This window comes from Pan troglodytes, chromosome 11 (genome assembly GCF_028858775.2).
Source record: "Pan troglodytes isolate AG18354 chromosome 11, NHGRI_mPanTro3-v2.0_pri, whole genome shotgun sequence".
NCBI classification, from domain to species: Eukaryota; Metazoa; Chordata; class Mammalia; order Primates; family Hominidae; genus Pan; species Pan troglodytes.
In genome coordinates, this window is record NC_072409.2 from 96,590,001 (window position 1) to 96,613,352 (window position 23,352).

A 23,352-nucleotide genomic window follows, 5' to 3' on the forward strand; every position below is an offset into this window, starting at 1 on the left:
TTATTCATAATCTGCTTTTACTAGACAAAATTCTTGCAACAACCTAAAACAAGAAAATGGAAAAGATGTTTTTACTACAGTCTTAACTGATGCAAACAATTTGAATAAGTGAATTTCAAGGAAGTTCTCTTTTCATTCAATCGACCTCTGTCAAATTTAGCCATCTCATTCTAACCTTCCAACATATATTTTCAATGTTGGAGTTAGGAACACAACACTGAAGTCTAGCTTCAAAAGTTACATTTTAGAATTATAATATTCTAAGTGTCAAATCTAGTTGACATGAGACTTCAAACTACCTACTGGTAGGCATCAAAAATGCTGTGTGCCCAAAGAGAAGAACTGGAATTTAAGTAAGGATTAAAAGCACATGTAGTTCATCCAGCCCTCACAGTTAAAAATAAATTAATCATAACGCCATTATTCAATATAATCTATGATCATGAAACAATAAAAACCAAAGCCAGGCCAGCCTGGCCAACATGGTGAAACCCCGTCTCTACTAAAAATACAAAAATTAGCCGGCTGTGGTGGTGTGTGCCTGTAGTCCCAGCTACTCAGGAGGCTGAGGCAGAAGAATCACTTGAACCCAGGAGGCGGAGGTTGCAGTGAGCCGAGATTGCGCTACTGCACTCAGGCTTGGGCAACAGAGCAAGACTATGTCTCAAAAAGAAAAAAAAAAAACCCCAAAGCCATAGAGATGACCATTTTTAAAGGTATTACTAAAAGCTTCTTTTTCCAAAATTTTATATTCCGAAAATATAAAATATATGTGTGTGTGTGTATATATATATACACACACATACATATATATACACGTATATACACACATACATATATATACACGTATATATACACACATACATATATACATGTTACATATATACATGTATATACATACATGTATCTATATATTCCAAGAATATAACAATATAAAATACAGCAGACAACTGCCTAAAAAGCCCTCTTCTTACAAAAGTTAGCATAAATATAATAAACTTTCTTTAAAATTCATGGTTAAGCTGGCAAGAAAATTGGGGACATCTTCACAGGTTGAAAACCCAGAGTAACACCAAGGCCACATCTGCCCTGAAGATTAACAGACAGCCTTGGATTTTAAAGGCTTCTCACAGAACAGGAGACAAAGTTTCAGTCTCACCAAGAAGTATGTTAGAACTGAAACTTCCAAATAAAACTGGTACCCTTGAAAGTCTGGCTCAGCTTTTTCTTTTCTTTTCTTTTCTTTTTTTTTGAGACGGAGTCTCTGTCGTCCAGGCTGGAGTGCGGAGGTACGATCTCAGCTCACTGCAACCTCCGCATTCCGGGTTCAAGCGATTCTCCTGCCTCAGCCTCCTGAGTAGCTGGGATTACAGGGGCGCGCCATCACGCCCAGCTAATTTTTTATTTTAGTAGAGACAGGGTTTCATCATGTTGTCCAGGCTGGTCTCAAACTCCTGACCTCATGTGATACGCCCACCTCGGCCTCCCAAAGTGCTGGGATTACAGGCATGAGCCACTGCACTCAGCCTGATTCTTTTTTTAACCCAAAATGCTACAATTGTAAGCCCTTTACCTAAGTCAGTGAATTGCTTAGGTTTCTCTAAATGCAGCATGGCATAATGAAAAGGGTAGAGATTCCAGCTTTAGGATCAACCTGGAACCCTGGTTGTACCTTTATATTAGCTAATTAATGAAATTAATAAATTTAATAAAAAACTAAATGATTTTTTAATCAGGTTCTATTTCGTATTATTTTTCGTTAGCACTCAGTGCAGTTCACATGCAGTTTTTTTTCCTAAGCAAGTCATTGCATTTTGGAATCTTTTTTTGCATGCTTGTATCTTTTATTTTAACAAAATATGTCAATGTTTTTTAAATTTCAATAGGTTTTTGGGGAACAGGTGGTGTCTGGTTACATGAATTAGTTCTTTAGTGGTGATTTCTGAGATTTAGGTGCACCCATCATCCAAGTAGTATACACTGTACCCCATGTGTAGTCTTTGCACTGTCGCCCAGGCTGGAGTGCAGAGGTGCGATCTTGGCTCACTGCAACCTCCACCTCCCAGGTTCAAGCGATTTTCCTGCCTCAGGCTCCTGAGTAGCTGGGACTACAGGCGTGTGGCACCACACCCAGCTAATTTTTTGTATTTTTAGTAGAGACGGGGTTTCACTGTGTTAGCCAGGATGGTCTTGATCTCCTGACCTCGTGATCCGCCTGCCTCAGCCTCCCAAGGTGCTGGGGCTACAGGCATGAGCCACCGCGCCTGGCCTCATGTGTAGTCTTTTGTTCCTCAACCTCCTTCCACCCTTTCCCCCAAGTCCCCAAAGTCCATTGTATCATTCTTTTTTCTCCCCTCTCTTGAGGGGAAGTCTCATTCTGTTGCCGAGGCTGCAGTGCAGTGGCACAGTCTCAGCTCACTGCAACCTCTTCCTCCCGGGTTCAAGCGATTTTCCTGCCTCGGTCCACCAAGTAGCTAGCATTACAGGCACATGCCACCATACCTAGCTAATCACTGCATCATTCTTATGCCTTGTGTCCTCATAGCTTAGCTCCCTCGGCTTGGATTTTGATTAGGGGAGGGATCTCCCCTGAGAATTCATTACTATATCCCGGCCAACTAATGGGTTATGAGTTTGACAGCACACTACTGGCATGGCACAAGAAACTGTAAGTCAAAATAACTAACTTCAAGTGATCCCTGGCTTAATGCCACCAGAATGGAAGCAAACATGATATCCTCTCTGTAAGGATAAACGTCTAATAAAAGAGCTAACACTTCCCTCGTACCTGGTACTGTTAAAAGACATATTTTAACGTCTCTTGAAACTGTGTCTTAAAAGTGATGGCATGTCAAGTTTAACTCTGATCAACTTCTCTCATTTTATGTAATCGCTGTCTAATATTTTAGTGCTATCTTTTAACCCCTCCCCCAAATAAAATACTGTCATTATCGTCTGGATTAACATCCATTTGTAATCTGGCCCTGACATTTACTATCTGTGTGAGTTTGTATAAATCAGTCAACTAGTCTGTTACTCAATTTTCTGATCTGCAAAATGAGGACTGATAATGTACCTAATATACAGGGCTACTGTGGGTAGATGAACTACATTTCATCTAATCTAAGGGGCCATCAATTGTAAAATTCATTGTTTTTGTACCAATTAGAGTAAGAGGATATTGCCAATTAAAGTATTTTAAAGTCTACTTTACTGCTTAAAAAAAGAGTAAAATATTAATTTTAAGTTCTAAGTACCCATATTAAAAAATTAAGAGGAATCATTAAAGGAACATAAATATGAAATTATAGACACACATAATATAACATTTAGGTAAGTAGATGGGAAAAAAACAGAATAATTCATTCAATCTGAAAGAGAGAAAAGAATAACAGCAGAACAAAAAGGACAAAATAAGACAGAAATGTTCAAATATATAACAATATATGTAAATTAATGGATGCTTCAATAAAAAGACAAATGTTAGATTGGATTTTTAATGCCAGTTATATACTATACACAGAATTTCTGAAATTAAAGGGATGGGAAAAGATATACCAAACATAATATATCTAACATAACGTATTAATGAGAAGAAAAGCACAAACTAACAAAAAGAGCATCAGTGATTGTAGCTACAAGACAGAAGTATTCATTTAACTGCAGAACCATTTTGAACTTGAGTGTCCCTCATAACACAGCCTTAATTAAGTACATAAAGCAAATGTCCAAATAACTATAAAATGCAATTGACAAATCCACCATCACACTGGGAGTTTTAAAACTTTAGTATGATCACACAGCTCAAAAATAACTTAAAACACATACACACACCCTTGTTCCATATCTGCTCAGCTCCCTCATCCCCATAATACATAATCACTAGTTTCTTGTGCATATTTTAATGTGTCTTTATTCCAAAACTAGCAGATACAAGTAAATACAACTATTCCCTGCCTTTTCTTTTGCACAAGTAGCAGCACACTGCAATACACAATTACCACCTTGATTTTTTTCATTTAATAATTTGTAGCCGGGCATGGTGGCTCACACCTTTAATCCCAGCACTTTGGGAGGTTGATGTAGGCATATCACTTGAGGCCAGCAGTTTGAAACCAGCCTGGCCAACATGGTGAAACCCCATCTCTACAAAAAATACAAAAATTAAGTGGCCATGGTGTACACGCCTGTAATCCCAGCTACTCGGGAGGCTGAGGCACAAGAATTGCTTGAGCCTGGAAGGTGGACATTCCAGTGAGCCAAGATCGCGTCACTACACTCCAGCCTGGGCGACAGAGCAAGACTCTGTCTCAAAAACAAACAAACAAAAACAAAATATCTTTTGTGATTTTTTTTCCCAATACAGAAAGCATCCTCGCTCATTTTACAGCGTTACAGTAGTATTCCACTGTAGGAACCATTTAACAAGTCTGGGACATCTGGATTTTTCTTTTTCTGTTTTGAACAAACATGATTTCATACAAAATAAAATGTTAGGATCAATTCCTAGAAGTGGAATTGCTGTAGTATATATATTTGTAATTTTGACAAACGTTGCCAGATATCCTCCATAGAAGCTGTCATATATATCTCACTTCTAACTGCAGTAAATGCATAAAGACTGCTTATTTCCCATCATCCTCAAATAGCATGCTATTTAAGCATTTCATTTTGAATTTTTTTTTCTTTTTGGCCAATCTGAAAAGTGAAAAAGCAGTATCAACATGAAGAACTAATGTGGCATTTCTCCTATAATGAGTGAGGTGCTTAAGCATTAAATAAGCTTAAGCTTATTTGATTTTCTGTGAAAAGACTTCATAGTCTTTGCCTATTTTTCTATAGAGTTATTGGTCTTTTGACAATTTCTAGGAACTCTTTCACAAAGAATATTTACAAAAACTGACCATATACTTGGCTTCAAAGCAAATCTCAACAAGTAGTAACAGAGAATGTTCTGATCACAATTCAACTGAGTTAGCATTTAAGAGAAAATAAACTTTGTAGGGGCCAGGCGCAGTGGCTCATGCCTGTAATTCTAGGACTTTAGGAGGCCGAGGTGGGCGGATCACCTGAGGTCAGGAGTTCCAGACCAGCTTGGCCAACATGGTGAAATCCTGTCTCTACTAAAAATACAAAAAAATTAGCCAGGCATGACGGTGCATGCCTGTGGTCCCAGCTACTCAGAAGGCTGAGGCACAAGAATTGCTTGAACCCAGGAGGCGGAAGTTGCAGTGAGCCAAAATAGGGCCACTCTACTCCATCCAGCGTGGGAGACAGAGCAAGACTCTGTCAAACAAAGGAAAAAAACTTTGGAAATTCAAAAGACAAACTTTAATGTAATACATAAGTCAAATAAATTTTTTTGATAAAAATAAAGAATATTTAAAGTCTGCAAAAATAAAAGCATTATATACAAAGTATGGTCTGCAACTAAAAAGCCATACATCAGGCCAATATCATTTATGAACATCAATGCAATTATCTTAAATTCTTAGCAAATTTAATCCACTATAATGATGTTTATTTCACGAATACAAGGACTGTCTACTACTAATTGATTTTATAATGTAATTTACCACACAAAGTAAAGGAGAAAATGCTCATCTCAACAGCTGAACAAAAAGGTTTTTTTTTTTCCTTTCACATCAGACAGGTAATATGCCAACATCAAGTTGTAGGAGGCACATCTCACACATGTGCGTGAACATCCAATCATCAACGCTTATCAACTATAAGAAGATCACAAAAAGTATTTATAAAATTCAGTATCTACTTATGATTTAAAAAAAATTTTAATGACATAGAAGTAGAAGGTAAATTCCTTAATTTATAATTAAGATATCAAAACTCTAGAGGAAGGATAGGCAAATTTTTACTGAAAGGACCAGACAGTAAATATTTTAGGCTTTGAGGACCATACAGTCTCTGTCATAACTACTCAAATGTGCTGTTGTATCATGAAAGCAGGCATGGGCCATATGTAAATGATTGAGCATGGCTGTGTTCCAATAAAACTTTATTTACAAAAACAAGCTTTGGGCCGGATGTCAATCCCTGTTGTATATCAATAATCATACTTTATGATAAACTGCTCAAAGTATCCCCTTTGAAATTAGAAACAAGACAAGATACCAACTATAACTACTTCTGTTCAATATTACACTAGCGATCCTAGCTGGAGAACTAAGATAAAAAATTTTAAAATACATTAGGATAGTGTAAGTAGAGAAATGTGATGTTTATAGGCAGAAAATTGAAGATAATATACAAATTAAAATAAGAGAATTCAACTAAGTTGCTAGATATAAGACCACTATATAAAAATCAACTACATTTCCTAGCAACAAGTAGAAAGTCTAATTTAAAATACCATTTACAGTAGCAATAAAAACTGAAAGATACTTAGGAATAAATAAGTCTAACAAAAGATGTGAATTATCTTTCTGGAGAAAACACAAAGTTCACCAAAAAATTTTGAAAAGACCAACGAAGTGAAATATCACATTCATGGGTCATATTTCTTGTGCATATTTTCAACGTGTGTCAAAAAGGTATCATCTGCCTCCAAACGAATCTATAAATACAATATATATTAACTACTTGATGTAAACATTCCACGATGTATACATACACCAAAGCATCACATTGCACCCCATAAATACATACAATTACGATATCAATTTAAAAAAATTTAAAAGGTAAAAAAAAAAAATTCTAACAAAAATCCCAGTGTAATTTTGTGTGGAGCTTAATAAGATGGTATTAAAATTTACATGGAAAAACAAAAGACCAAATAGAGTCAAAACAATTTTTAAAAAGAACAGGAGTAAGGGGATTCGCCATGGACATTGCCAAAAAAAAAGTCTCATACCATGACTTTTTAAAACAGTTTTATTAAGATATAAATTCATATACCATACAATTCACACATTTGACCTGTGCAATTCAATGGTTTTTATCATATTCACGGAATTGTGTAACCACCACTACAATCAATTTTTTTTTTTTTTTGAGATGGAATTTTGCTCTTGTTGCCCAGGCTGGAGTACAATGACATGATCTCAACTGACTGCAACCTCTGCCTCCCGGGTTCAAGCAATTCTCCTGCCTCAGCCTCCCGAATAGCTGGGATTACAGGCATGCACCACCATGCCCGGCTAGTTTTGTTTTGTTAGTAGAGATGGGGTTTCTCTATGTTGGTCAGGCTGGTCTCAAACTCCCGACCTCAGGAGATCCACCCATCTCAGCCTCTCAAAGTACTGGGATTACAGGCATGAGCCACCACTCCCGGCCTACAAGCAATTTTAGAATATTTTTATCACCTCAAAAAGAAATCCCATAGTCACTTAGCTTCCAATACTCCCATCCTCTTCATTCCAAGGCAATCACTAATCAATCTACTTTCTGCCTCTAGAGATGTGCCTGCTTCGGACATTTCATTGAATCATAATATAAGGTCTTTTAACATAATGTTTTCAAGATTCATTCATGTTGTAGACAACTTAATTTTAAAGCCATTAAGATAGTATAATACTGGCAAGAGATTGAAGCAAATCAAAGGAAAAGAATTAGCCCAGATACATATTTATACAAATGTAGAAACTGATATGTCACATCAAGTTTAGCTGAATTAAATAACTAAATGAGAGAGGCAAACCTAACAACTTAAGAAATAACCATGATAGTATTTCATGGCCTCAAGGCAAAATATCTCATATACAAGAACCAAAAACAGTACTCCATAAAGAGAAATTAATAAATTTGATAAATTAAGATGAGCCTCTGTTTATCAAAAGAGACCATAAACACAATGGAATGACAGGTCACAATGTGGGAGAAGCTATTTGGAATGCATACAGCAGACCAAGAATTAATTCCAGATTATATAACAATTTCTACAAATCAAAAGAAAAAGACAAACAATCTAACAGGAAAATGTACCAACAAAAGGAACATCCAATTCACAGGAGAGCAAAACCAAGGGGCACAAAGATACGAAAATGCTCCATTTGCTACTAATAAAGGAAATGTGAATTAAAGCCACAGTGAAATACCATTACCATCAAATTGGTAAAAAATTTAAAAGTCACCACAAGTGTTGGCAAGGATATGAAACAAAGAGAACTCTCATCTGCTGAGGACGGAGTAAACTTGGGAGAGTAATCTGGTATTAGCTATTAAGTTGAAAATGCTCATTCCCTACCAAGCAACATTAGCGCTTCCAGGTATATGTTTCAGAGGAATTCCTGAGCATATACTCAAGGAAATATATACGATGATCAGAACAGCCTTGTTCCTAACATCAAAGATCTAGATACAACCTAGATGTCCATCAACATTGATCACTGTTGAAAATGAACTGGATGAACCTCACAAAGGATGGTGAGCAAAAAAGCAATTCACAGAAAACTATTCAAGTAGAAAAAAATTTATAAGTATGCAAAACAAAATTTTATTTAGATTAATACATATATAATAAATGTTTGAAAAATACATGTATGTGATAAACTCCAAATCTAAGATGATGGTTGGATTTGGAGTTTATCCAAGATGATGGTTGGATCTGGAGCTCCTCTCTGGGAGAAAGGAGCAAAATATGGTTGTGGAGGACTATCTAGGGATTTCAGATTTATTGCTAATAATATTTTCTTTCTTTTTTTTTTTTTTGAGACAGAGTCTCGCTCTGTCGCCCAGGCTGGAGTGCAATGGCATGATCTCCGCTCACTGCAACCTCCACCTCCTCGGTTCAAGCAATTCTCTTGCCTCAGACTCCCGAGTAGTTGGGATTACAGGCGCCCACCAACATGCCCGGCTAATTTTTGTGTTTTTAGTAGAGACAGGGTTTCACCATGTTGGCCAGGCTGGTCTTGAACTCCTGACCTCAGGTGATCCATCTGCCTCGGCCTCCCAAAGTGCTGGGATTACAGGCATGAGCCACTGTGCCCGGCCTATTTCTTAATAAAGTTGTGGTGAATAGATACAAGTTATTTAGATTATTCTGTATAATTTGGAGGTATTTCTTCTTCTTTTTTTTTTTTTTTGAGACAGAGTCTTGCTCTGTTACCCAGGCTGCAGTGCAGTGGGTCAACATGGGTCACTGCAGCCTCGACCTCCTGGACTACAGTGATCTTTCCTCCTCAGCTGCCTGTGTAGCTGGGACTACAGGCACGCACCACCACTCCTGGCTAATTTTTTATTTTATGTAGATGGAGTCTCACCAAGTTGCCCGGGCTGGCCTTAAACTCCTGGGCTCAAGTGATCCTCCTGCCTCAGCCTCCGAAAGTACTGAGATTAAAGGTGTGAGACACTACACCTGGGCACATTTTATAATTCTTTAAACACAATTGAGCATGCCGGGCACAGTGGCTCATGCCTGTAATCCCAGCACTTTGGGAGGCCAAGGTGGGTGGATCACCTGAGGTCAGCAGTTCAAGACCAGCCTGGCCAACATAGTAAAACCTCATCTCTACTAAAAATACAAAAAAAATTAGCCAGGTGTGGTGGTACACGCCTGTTAATTCCCGCTACTCGGAAGGCTGAGGCAGGAGAATCACTTGATCCCAGGAGGCGGAGACTGCAGAGAGTCAAGATTGCACCACTGCAACTCTGTTGCCTGGGCAACACAGTGAGACTCTGTCTCAAAATAAATAAATAAATAAATAAATAAATAAATAAATACAATTGTGCAAACACTTCACATTTATTTTAGAAAATAATGTTTTGATTACCAGAAGTTTTATAAAAGTTACTCAAAACTGTGCAAAATTAAGAATCTCCATATTATTTTATTCAGAATAAAAATAAAATAAGGTAAAAAATCTGAGTATTAACTTCACAAATAATCATTTCTAAAAGTACCACAATGAATACATTCCTAAAATAATTGTTTTTCAGGGAGAGTAGCCTATAAACAATAAAATGTGTGCTACAAAAAACTAATTCATGCAAGTTGTTCATTACTTTCAAGCTGTAAGTAAATCTAAATATACATAAGGAGCTACTACAGCTATACAGTTTCAAAATACAATGGTAGATCCATGTCAAAATTATATTTTAAGTTATAGCAAATGTTTTCTTCCTTCCTTAGGTTATTTTTTTGGTTCACATAAAAATATTTTCCCAACGAATTCTACTGTTGGAACTATTCAGGCCTTACCCAAAATATTTCTCTCTTCATTTTCTACCAATCTCAAACAGTAAAGAACAAAAGCGTTCTGCGGCCTGGAAGTTGGCACCAACATAAGAACATTTTTAATACTTACTGTCCTTTCCCACTTTTGGTGGGGAAGGGGTAACCCTTAAACATCCATCCAGAACTATTTCTTTTATTAATGTAGTTTGCTACTCTCTGAACCCTCAGCTGTACCACTGCTGTACTTAATTATCACCTTCAGCAAACACAAACTATCACTGATTTTTAATATAAATTTCTAAGCAGTAAACAACAGATCCTTATAAAATTCAAATCCCGACAACTAAGCAAATGGTATAATATCACCCTATACTGTAACCAAACTTTATCTCCAATGGGTAAACCCATTTTACTTACATATGGATTTTGAATTAAACCCAGAAAGCATATCATCTCTTGAGCTCTGAAAGCAGTGTTTAACCATTACTTTTCCAACTCATAGTCTCTTCTGATAAACATAAATATCTCCTGCTTACATTTAATATTGTTACCCAAATATAAACTATTATAATACTGAACATTTTTTTTTTCCCAAATCACACAGCATTCCCAGATTCTGATACCTGCCCTGGTTGAGAGCTGCTGTATTTAAGACGAAGATTTAACAACTACCAAAAATAGCATATTTCTAGATGCTTTCAAAGAACTGTAACTCTACATAGTGAAAAATATAAATGGGAGATAATATAAAATGAATCAACTTACACATATAACATGTTCGTATCCAAGTCAATGCAAACAACATCTTGTGGTGGGTCATGAAGATCAAAATACCTTGAGTCAACTCCAACTATAAATGGTAAAGGTGCACTAAGCACTGCAGCCAGTGAAAGAGGACAAAGGGGAATATATGGGCATTGCCACTGAAATGGAAAGATCATCTGGGGAAAAAGTTTTAAAAAATTAACCAAATTTTAAATTTGCAATAAAAAATATATAAGTAACTTAGTATTACTGAAAAGGGACCACTGAAAAGCAGTTAAGTCTGTTTTGTTTACCTAAAACTTCATTCCAAAACTAAATGACTATAAAATACTACTAAGCAATACTAAGAACAAATGTAATTACAATTTTCAAGCCATGACGATGATCATAAGCACAATAAAAATACTAACAGCTTTTTGCATGTTAATTCTTCTAGTATCTATACAAAGCACACAGTCCAATTTTATGGAAAGAATCAAAATAAGATAAAATGGCCCCAAATATCATAAAACAAACTTATTATCTTTAACTCTTACACATTTCATTCACCTATTAATTCTCAAAATTACCTCAGATCAAAATCCAACTAAAAGCATCCAGGATTTAAAAAAAAAAAACTAATTATTTTCCAGGGAATGCTAATAGATAATTAAAGAGCTCAACAAAAAAAAATTCATGGCCGGGCGCGGTGGCTCACGCCTGTAATCCCAGCACTTTGGGAGGCCAAGGCGGGTGGATCACAAGGTCAGGAGATCGAGACCATCCTGGCTAACAAGGTGAAACCCCGTCTCTACTAAAAAAAAAAAAAAAAAGTACAAAAAATTAGCCAGACGTGGTGGTGGGCCCCTATAGTCCCAGCTACTCGGGAGGCTGAGGCAGGAGAATGGCGTGAACCTGGGAGGTGGAGCTTGCAGTGAGCAGAGACTGCGCCACTGCACTCCAGCCTGGGTGACAGAGTGAGACTCGGTCTCAAAAAAAAAAAAAATTCATAACTCTTCAAATAAACATCAGTGATGTTTGACATCTTAAAAATACTGTCAATTGGCTGGGCATGGTGGCTCACATCTATAATCCCAGCACTTTCGGAGGCTGAGGTGAGTGGATCACTTGTGGTCAGAAGTTTGAGACCAGCCTGGCCAAGATGTACAAACCATGTTTCTACTAAAACACAAAAATTAGCTCAGTGTGGTGGCGCATGTCTGTAATCCCAGCTACTCGGGAGGCTGGGGCAGGAGAATCGCTTGAACCCGGGAGGCAGAGGTTGCAGTGAGCCGAGTTTGCACCACTGCACTCCAGCCTGGGCAACAGAGCAAGACTCTGTCTCAAAAAAAAAAAAAAAATCAATATAAAATATTCCTCTATCTAGACATGATAAGACAGAAAAAGAAAAAAGAGAAAAAAACATTCCTCAAGAATCTTTACCCATTTTCCTTTACAAAGCTTTACTTCAATTGCATCATTTGTGGTTTTTTTTTTTAAAAAAAAGGTTTTGATATTTTTTTAAAAAGACTATAAAACATGTTAAGGCCAAATGCAGTGATTCTCAACACTTTGGGAGGCTGAGGCAGGAGGACTGCTTGAGGCCAGTAGTTCAAGGCCAGCCTGGACAACAGAGTGAGACCCTCATCTCCATAAAAAAATTAAATAAATGAATAAATTTTACAAAAAAAAATTTAATAATTAGCTAGTACTAAAATTTTACTGATGATAATGTTTTTCTTCTACCATAAAAATCCCTGTTATCTTTTAAGGTCTAGTTCAATTATCACCCTTATCTGTCATCACTCACCCCCAAAGAAATGCCTATAACGCTTACTACCCCTGCCAGCTATTACAGAGGGTTATTCAGGATTGGAATTTTGTCTTCAAACATTTATTTACTTAATATTTGGGCACTTGCTATGTACCAATCACTGTTCTACATAATGAGAGCTTAACAATAAATGAAAGAGATCACTCTCCTCATGAGGTTTATAGTTTAGGATAAAAGTCAGCAACTTTTTCTGTAAAAGACAGTAAATATTTTAGGCCTTGTGAACCATATTGTCTCTGTCACAACCATTTAACTCTGCTGTCATGCATGAAAGCAGTCATAGGCAATATATGAATAAATGGCCTGTGTTCCAATAAAACTTTATAGAAACAAGTGGCAGGCAGGATTTGGCAGGCAGGATTCGGCCACCATTTGCAAACACCTTGTCTAGCAGGAAGAGAGAAAATAAATGAAAAACATAAGGAATAAAATATTATACTACAGGTTGAGCATCCCTAACCTGAAAATCCAAAATCCAAAGTGCTGCAAAATCCAACACTTTTTGAGCACCAACATGACACAGAAAAGAAATTGCTCACAGAAGCATTTAGGACTTCAGATTTTTAGATTAGGGATGTTCAACCAGCGTGTATTCTGCAAACATGCCAAAATCCAAAAAAGTCCTAAATCCAAAGCCCTTCTTTCCAAGCATTTTAGATAAGGGATATTCAACCTATATGTCAGAAAGTAATAAGTGCTATGAAAAAAAAAAAAAAGGAAAAGTAAAGTCAAGTAAAGGACATTAGAGTTCAGAGCAGGAGAGAAGAAAAGCAGGTTGTATTAGGACAAACAGAACAGGACACATTAATAAAGTGACAACAGAGCTGAAACCTGAAGAAGGTGAGAGATTTAGCCAAGGGGATATATAAGAGAAGAGTGCTTTAATGAGAAGGAACAGCTAGGGCAGAGGCCTTAAGGTATGGGGAATGCCTAATGCTCCCGGGATGGTAAGGCCAGAATGCTGGAGAAGAGTGAGCAAGAGGAAGAGTAGTGGAAAATAAGATCAGATTGCTGAAGGGCAGAGCTACTCACAAAGGACCCTGCAAGTACTTCAGATTTCTTTGAGTGACAATTATCTTCTATTCAACAAAAGGTATGTTACACCTGCAACTATCACTCACAAAGGACCCTACAAGGACTTCAGATTTCTTTGAGTGACAATTATCTTCTATTCAACAAAAGGTATGTTACATCTGCAACTATCACTCACAAAGGACCCTGCAAGGACTTCAGATTTCCTTGAGTGACAATTATCTCCTTTTCAACAAAAGGTATGTTACACCTCCAACTATCTAAGAAACCTTAGAAAAAAAGCTATATGCTAGCAAAATATGATATCCTTCTCTTCACCTTTGCCTTTTGCAACACTATAGGGTCACTTTTTATAAAGCACTTGTACATTTTATCAATCTTTGCTATGGGTCTCCCTTAATTCTTTGATATTCTTTGATATTTAAATCATTCTCCTTTTGATGCATTTGTTTTGTAACCATTCTTTTCAACGTTCTCTTCTTCAAATGGTAACTGGCATAACTACCAAATCATGACTTATAAATAATTTTGCATGCAATTCAGACAGCTCTCCAACATCAGCTGCATAAACCTCATATACTCTGGCATTTTTCATATGATTACCAATTCCATGTAGCACTTTTTTCAGCTGTTCTTGCACCATACTACTGAAATCCATCAAAAGACTTGGCCACCACGATTCTGACAAAGGGGCTTGAATAAACACTGTTTTAGTAAGGAATATTTTGCTGGGAACTTATTTTTTTTTGAGACGGAGTCTTGCTGTGTCACCAGGCTGGAGTGCAGTGGCTCAATCTCAGCTCATAGCAACCTCCGCCTCCTGGGTTTAGGCGATTTTCCTGCCTCAGCCTCCCGAGTAGCTGGGACTACAGGCGTGCACCACCACGCCCAGCTAATTTTTGTATTTTTAGTAGAAATGGAGTTTCACCATGTTGGCCAGGATGGTCTCGATCTCTTGACCTCGTGATCTGCCTGCCTTGGCCTCCCAAAGTGCTGGGATTACAGGTGTGTGCCACACTGTACCTGGCCTGGGTGGGAACTTTCTAGAACTGGTCAGTTCATTAACAAATATTTTCATATTCTAACAACTTTTGCTTTCACACACAACTGTGATGACTTGGAAAAGTAATACTTAATGAGGATCCTCCTGGAAGCTTTCTCATATGGTTACTATTGTTTTCAGTCCTAACAGCACTTCTTCAACCAGATTAAGATCTTGGAGACATACCCCATTTGTTGTTTTAACAAGTATTTACTGAGGGCCTACTCTGTGCTAGGCAACTGTAACAAGTGCTGAAAATACAGGAGTAAACAAGAGATTAGGTCCTTACTCCCAGGAGACTTACATTCTTAAAATGGGGAAGGGAAGAGAAGAGAGTCAGCTATTTTAAATTAAACAACTAATGGGTGATAGGGTTGGAGAAGTGGACCATCTAAAGTTCTATACAATGGCCTATAAAGCCCTATACAATCAGACTTCATTCTTCAGTCTTTTTTTTTTTTTGAGACGGAGTTTCACTCTAGTTGCCCAGGCTGGAGTGCAATGGTGTGATCTCAGCTCACCATAACCTCCGCCTCCTGGGTTCAAGCAATTCTCCTGCCTCAGCCTCCTGAGTAGCTGGGATTATAGGCATGTGCCACCACACCCGGCTAACTTTGTGTTTTTAGTAGAGCAGGGTTTCTCCATATTGGTCAGGCTGGTCTCGAACTCCTGACCTCAGGTGATCCGCCTACCTCAGCCTCCCAAATTGCTGGGATTACAGGTGTGAGCCACCACGCCTGTCAATCAGACTTCATTCTAAGTGCAATGGGAAGCCAAAGGGTTTTAAGCAGGGAACAACTTTAATTTCTTAACAATTTAACAATTTAATTTTATTTACGCTTTACACAAGAGCTAAGCCTCTGTATATTATCCTACTTCACAATCACTTAGAATTTCCTGTATATTACTGATTCACAATTATTAAAAGTTAAAATAGGAAGAAATTAACCATGTAATCATTTGCATAATTTTAGAACAGCTGAAATTGGCCAGAGCCTCTCAATACAACCAGCTTCATTCTCAGGTTTTATTATATAATCATATAGTTTTTACTCTGGGAAGAACTCAAAAATATGAAAAATTGGAAATTGACGTTTTTCCTAAAATAGAAATCACCTTTGTTTTCTTTATATTTCCTACTTCTCTTTGCCAGCAGATTATATTCAACTTTTACTGGGCTGGAAATTTTTCAAAGTTCCTTTTTTTAAATTTGTTGTTGTTTACAAAGTTGCTGTTTTTGAAGAAAATTTCCCTTTGGAGTAAAAATTATGTCAGTAATTTTGTACTAAAAGGAAAATTCTATACTTACAGCTACAACAGCTTCAGCTACCCCAGTCAAGACAGCTGGCCTAAGAGAATGCAGCAGAATTTTACTCTCAAGTAAAACAAAGAGCAGCAGTGTTGCACAATTCTCAGGACCCAGATTCATTAGCAAGGTGCTAAAGTTGGCTCCACTAGGAATAAAAAAGAGAAAAGTAGATCATTGTGAACTATTTTGCTGAAATATGTTAAGATTTGCTTATAAAAGTATCAACAGATTGAGAGTCTAGTGTTAATTTCTAGTCTTTACTTATTTATCAATGAAAAGTAGCAAATTTAATAAGATAGATAAGGGGGTGATTTAAACTCATCCTCTGGTAATAAAAGGCATTTATCAAGAAAGATTTTCCTGAACAGCCATTTGAGTTGAGCTCAGAAGAATGGAGACAAGGATGGGAGTGAAGGGGTGACAGACAACATATGCAAGGGCCCTGGGGCAAGAAAAAGCTGTTGTCATAGCCAAGAAATTGAAATAAATCTATTGTGACTAAAGCATAGTAAGGGAAAGGGTGAAAACAGCAGCAGATTAGGCTGAAATGGAAATATACTATCATATTTGCGTTTTCAAAAGGACACACTGGCTACAGGGTGGGTAAAGAACTAAAGGAAGATAAGTAAAAAGGTACCAATTAAGAGGCTAATAGTGAAATAGTCTGGTAAGACATCAAGGAAGCCTACTATGATGCAGATGAAAAGAAGTAAAAGGATTTGAGACATTTAAATGGTTAAAATCAGCTCACCTTAAACCTTTAGTTATGAACTGGATATGGGAAGGGGAGATGAGAAGAAAAGGGAAGTATCCTCTACATCCAATCTTGCAACTCTCTTAATTGTTCCCATTTATAAAATAGCCCCACCATCCACCCAGTTACCAAAGTCAGAAACATTAAGGCTATTTTTGCCTAGTTTTAACTAATAAAGTTAATTGTAAAATAACAATCACTAATATATTAATAATATACTAATCACTAAAATATTTTAAAGCATTCTGCTCCAACTGAATAAATATATCATTTTAAATACCAGTAATTACCTTAGTGGTAAAGGTGTAGAAACTGGCTGTGATAATATTAATGCATCATGGACTGACAGCTTAAAAAAAAAAAAAAGATAAATTAACCAAAGATAAATTAACCAAACCAAGAGATAAGTTTCAAAACTACTTTTGAAATCTATATATTTAGATCAAAGGTAATATTGAAAACATTAATAATTTAATATGCAAACACGCTTTTGGAAACAGGTACTAAAATATAAAATGATAGCTGTATTTACTCAGAAGTGTTACATTAGTTCTTTTTCATTAAATGGTTAATTTGACTGAATTTTGATTCACTTAATTGGTTAAAGTACAATTATTTAAAATGTATGGAATTACTGCTTCTGAAAAGCTTCAAATTCATTTCCTCAACAGACTGTAGGCACTTGGCAGTTGCTTGGCACGTAAATACTTGTGGAACTGAAATAACATTCAAGATCAACAATATCTGACTTAATCCCACCATACATAATGTTAAGAATGTCTTAGAAAAACTTTTAAATGGCTTCCCTCTATAGATCAGTGCTACTGAAAGTATGTTAAGTATGTCAGTAAGTTAATTGTTATGGTCCAGAAAGATACAGTATATAAATGAAGAGCAAACCATTAAGCAACTTTTATGACAATCTGACCTCTCTCCTATATCCAAGCATGTGATCAGTAGAACTATTATTACAGAGAGGATATAGACCTGTTCATGTTGCATATGTCACAAGCTGTACACCTACCTACGTCTGCTACTTACTGAAACTAAAAAGAAACTGGTCCTTTAGCACAGTACTATTATAGACCTTGTTTAAATTAACCTCCTCCAACCATTGCTCATTTTATATTTAATATTTATTAGAGAATCTGATATTAAAAACATGCCCAAACATAATCTGGGTTTTATGTTATTAAAACTAGCTACATAAAGGCCATGCATGGGCCAAAAATGAAAATGTTATGAACCAAGGGTTATAATTATTCCAATTCAGTACACTCAAATCCAAAACCCAGTAAGAAAGGGTGTTCAGTAAAGCTACAAAGCACAGAAAATCCAAGGGCTTTACGAATGCATATTGCTCCACCTCAAACCCAAAGGTATACAGAATCCACTCTGCAATGACTCAGGTGAGCATATGCAAAGTTCTCCCCAAATATACTCTCTTTTGATTACCTGGACAAGGATTCTCGGTCTTTGTGGTGAAGGAAAAGGGATGTTTTGCATAAAATGTGAAATGTGCCTAGAAAAAAATTTGAAATAAATATAATAATTACTTTTCTAAAATGCATCACAGGTTTTAACAAATCTTAAATATCACTATATATCATCCCAGATATGACATGGCCATTTATCTAAAATGTAGGCTAAGTAAGTAAATTTGCTCCATGTAAATGAATTTATCCATGCCCATTAAACTTCTGAAATACACAATGTATTTCCTGACTTAAAGTCTATTTATATCCCCTATCATTACCCAACAAATAAAAATAACATAAAAATAGTTTTCATGAAAGAAGTGAATTTTTATAGCCCTGGTTATCCGTGCCAGTACAGGGAGTAACTAACTGTGCTATAATGAATTTACACTAAAATTCAATTTAATCCCAGATTTACTCCTCTAACAATGGATGAACCACCTACCCATTCTATTTCTGCACCTATAAAAATTGCTTCTTAAGTTTCTCCAAAGTTTGGAGCTCTTAGGAGCCATAAAAACGCAACATATTACTTCAACTGAAAAAAATATTGATTATATACATTGATTTTATCACAAGCTATTCATAGAATCTTAATTTTTCAAAAGGTTGCTAACTTGACACTAATGTTACATTTTACTTCGATAAACTTTAAATTAATCTGACAGCTGAAAGTTAAACCCAGAACTATAAATCATTAAATTGCCATTTCAAGAGTACAAAATGAAAGTTGCAACCATATTTCAATATCAAATTATGATGAGTTTATGCACAGTACTTTACTCTTTTTAAAGTTGACTTTTGGACAGCATTATTTTTAAACCCTCACATAATTACCCCTACCTTATCCACTAAACTAGTATGTTTCACTGATATTCTTTCTGCTATAATGCAAAAGTTCTGAAATTGTAAGAAACATCTACACTTACACATACTTTAATACATTACAGCTCTTGACACTTTTTAGTTTGTTAGCAGGATACATAAATTATAAACTATCATAAACAGAAGTCAATGCGCCACTAGAAATCAGAAAAGATGCTTTAAAAAAGAGTAGCTCAACATACATTTTTCTTTCTTACGAAAGATTGCATGACAAAAAGAATTACAAATTAAAGAGAAAGCTCAAATAATTCTGTCAATGCTAAAACCAAAACTTCACTTTTAACATCAATTAACTCATTCTGACTAATTTCTACATCACTTTAGAGAGGTATTACGGTTAGAATTTGGAATGGCCACTTGCATTGGTGGGTGTGTGTGCAGCAGTAACTATTTGTCTCTTGGTTATTAGAGAATAAATAGGAAGAAGAACACTCACAATATAATTTATAAGAGTTACTTCTTCAGCTGAATTCTCAAAGGATTATTATTTGGCCAACCTTACCACTACTATCCAATTTTAAGCTCACAGTCAATGATTCAGGCGAAGAAGGGAGTAAGTAAAAAGTTGGTGGCTTATGCCTGTAATCCCAGCACTTTGGGAGGCTGAGGCAGGTGGATCATGAGGTCAGGAGTTCAAGACCAGCCTGGCCAAGATGGTGAAACCTTGTCTCTACAAAAATTAGCCAGGCGTGGTGGCAGGTGCCTGTAATCCCAGCTACTCGGGAGGCTGACACAGAGAACTGCAAGAACCCAGGAGGTGGAGGTTGCAGTGAACCAAGATCACACCACTGCACTCCAGCCTGGGTGACAGAGCAATACTCCATCTCAAAAAAAAAAAAAAAAAAAAAAAAAAAGTTCAGTTAAATGCAGGCTTCCTTCCCTTCCAACTTTGCTGCTAAAAGTTACACAAACAAATGTATATATTTATATACCCAGTTTTCCACCAGCCATCTTTCTAATCATTATACATACTTTTCAATGGGAAGAGGATGTGGTCCAGACACAGAAAGTTTGTAGATAAACATAAGAAATTTCCTAAAAGCTTCAAAAAAAGGCCAGTGTGAGAGTAAACAAATGCATTTGTTTGTATTGATGGATTTGGAGACCATTTTTCTCTCCACAGGCGTCAACAAGCCCAGGTGCATAAGCTGTTTCTCTGATAGAAGTTCCCGAGAGTAAGGTTCATAAAACTGAATGGCAGCTCCATATACCTAAAGAGTAACAGAATTCTGTTATAAGATTTGAGTTTGTTTGAAAAAATTAACTTCTCTTTTTCTGTTATTACACAAGAAATATTTGCTTGGAGTACACTTATACAGATAAATTATGAAAAAAAAAATCTCACCCAAATTTCTGTCCCAGAGATAACCAGATTTTGATATAAATCCCTCAAGATTTTTTCCACTGCAATTTTATACATTCAACTATGTATCTTATACAAAAATGGATGGTAACCTCTTACAACTTAAGCATTAGAGAATGAACTCTAATGATCTCACTCAACTTAGTTTTTTGTGGATTTTTCTTTTCTTTTTTTTTTTTTTTTTTTTTTTGAGATGGAGTCTCACTCTGTCGCCCAGGCTGGAGTGCAGTAGTGCAATCTCAGCTCACTGCAACCTCCGCCTCCCAGGTTCAAGTGACTGCTTCAGCCTCCCGAGTAGCTGGCATTACAGGCGTGTGCCACCACACCTGGCTAATTTTTTTTTTCCTTTTTTTTTTTGAGATGGAGTCTTGCTCTGTCACCCAGGCTGGAGTACAGTGGCACGATCTCGGCTCACTGCAAGCTCCACCTCCTGGGTTCACGCCATTCTCCTGACTCAGCCTCCCGAGTAGCTGGGACTATAGGCGCCCACCACCACACCCAGCTAATTTTTTGTATTTTTAGTAGAGACAGGGTTTCACCGTGTTAGCCAGGATGGTCTCGATCTCCTAACCTCATGATCCGCCCACCTCGGCCTTCCAAAGTGCTGGGATTACGGCGTGCGCCACTGCGCCCGGCCTAATTTTTTCTATTTTTAGTAGAGACGGGGTTTCACTGTGTTAGCCAGGATGGTCTTTATCTCCTGACCTGGTGATCCACCAGCCTCAGCCTCCCAAAGTGCTGGGATTATAGGCGTGAGCCACTGCACCCGGCCTGTGATTTTTTTGTAATTGGGGTGAAATACACATAACATTAAACGTACCACTTTAACCATTTTCAAGTGTACAATTCACTGGTATTAAGTACCTTCACAATGCAGTGCACCCAGTAGCACTATTCATTTCCAGAACTTTTTTCATTACCCCAAACAAAAGCTCTGTAACCCTTAAATGGTAACTTCCCATTCTCTTGCCCTCAATCCAAGTCCCTGGTAATCTCTATCGTACTTTCTGTCTCTATAAGGGTAGCTATTCTAGGTACCTCCTATAAGAGGAATCATACAAAATTTATGCTTTTGTGTCTGGCTTATTTCACTTAGAATAATGTTTTTAAGATTCACCTATATTGTAGCAAATATCTGAATTTCATTCCTTGTTAAGGAAGAAATCATAATTCCATCATATATATATATATACCATATTTTGTGTATCCATTCATACGTTGATGCACGTTTGGGTTGTTTCCACCTTCCGCCTATCGTGAACAACCCTGCTACAAACATTGGCGTACAAGTATCTGTTTGAGTCTCTGCTTTCAATTATTTTAGGTATATGCCTAGGCATGAAACTGCTCGATCATATGGTAATTCTAAGTTTAACTTTTGGAGGAGCTGCCAAACTGTTTTCCACAGCAGCAGCATTTGACTTTCTCATCAGCAATGTTGACAGGTTCAATTCCTCCACACCCTTGCCTCGTATGACACAAGATAAAGCTGACACTCCTCTGTCTTGAAACTCTTTATTCCTTTGCTGTCTTTGACAGTACAAATTTCTCTTTGTTTTCTGGCTACTTCTCTCTTTCCTATACTAGATCCAATTATGTCACCCGTCATTTAAATACTAGCATTCCCTAAGGTTCTAACTTCACACTTCTATTTGGAACATTTCATTCTCTCATGGTTTTAACTATAATCATTATACTAACAAAACACAAATCTTTATCTCTAGGTCTACCTGACCTCTCCCCTGAACCTCAGACTCCTATTTTCAAAATGACTACTCACTAATCTCCACCTGGATGTCATACAGGCATCTCAAACCAATATTTTCAAAAGTGAGCTCATCATCTAAACACTTCATCCAATATTCCTAATCTTACTCAGTCATGCTACACAATTCCCAAGGTAGAAACTTCGAAGTCATGTTCAATTCCACTTCCACTTACCATATATCAAAGCAACTACTGAAGCCCTAACTGGTCTCAAGTCAGAAGAGAAAGCATTTTAGTGAAAAATACACTGAAGAAACAGTCCTTCAGAGGTAATATCTCATCCTTCAAAAGTTCCCCATTACAGGTAAAATGCCACAGTCCGTGTAAGTGGCATGATGCTCTCAATTCCTCACAGTACCTGCTGTTGCTGTTCAACAATACAGAGCTACCAGGCATATAGACTAGTTCATAATTTTGTGCTTTTGTGTATTTTGTTTACCCTTGGTACTTCCTCTGATCTGCCCATTCCTTAAAACACTGCAAAGAAATTCTATCACTATACCCATCCCCTTCTCCCAGCAATCAATCCTTACCTCTGTGTTTTATAAATCTTGCCAACTGTTTAGTCATTATATATATCACAGGAACCCTTGCCTTTACACACACATTCCCAGATACAATTATTTCAAAGTGATCTCAAAGTTTTTAACCCATCTCCTTCTCCCAACAATCAATCCTTACTTCTCTAGTTTATAAATCTTGCCAACTGTTTTTTCATTATAACCCTTGCCTTTATACACACAATATTCCCAGATATAATTATTTCAAAGTGATCTCAAAGTTTTTAACAAGCAATGACAAATACATAAATTTTACACACCTCAATGCTTACATGTTGATATCCACTAAACAATGAATAAGCCAAGCAGATCACCTAGTACCCACACCTCAAATGAGACTTTATTGTTCTCTACTGCCAAAGCATATTAGGTAACTAATGTTTGAAGATCTTAAAATTTTCAGTTATATTTACTACTTTCAGCAGGAGAAATTGTAAATGATTATTAAGTTA

General features: G+C 36.8%; 1 protein-coding gene and 1 pseudogene across 14 annotated transcripts in view; both read right to left on the reverse strand.

The window, feature by feature from the left end:
- Window positions 1–23,352, reverse strand: part of DENND4C (DENN domain containing 4C) — a 146,830-nt gene that overhangs the window by 60,844 nt on the left and 62,634 nt on the right. For 11 of the 14 annotated variants that reach the window (XM_054658739.2, XM_016960670.4, XM_054658738.2 and 8 more), the window contains 5 exons: window positions 20,183–20,421; window positions 18,303–18,369; window positions 17,138–17,196; window positions 16,094–16,238; window positions 10,898–11,073 (listed from right to left, as the gene is read on the reverse strand). In XM_054658739.2, the coding sequence (XP_054514714.1) occupies window positions 10,898–11,073; window positions 16,094–16,238; window positions 17,138–17,196; window positions 18,303–18,369; window positions 20,183–20,421 (686 nt within the window). The remainder of the gene's footprint in view (window positions 1–10,897; window positions 11,074–16,093; window positions 16,239–17,137; window positions 17,197–18,302; window positions 18,370–20,182; window positions 20,422–23,352) is intronic. The other 3 variants (XM_063788705.1, XM_063788707.1, XM_063788708.1) reach the window with 3 other exon arrangements.
- LOC112204491 (small nucleolar RNA U13) lies at window positions 5,644–5,741 on the reverse strand (annotated as a pseudogene).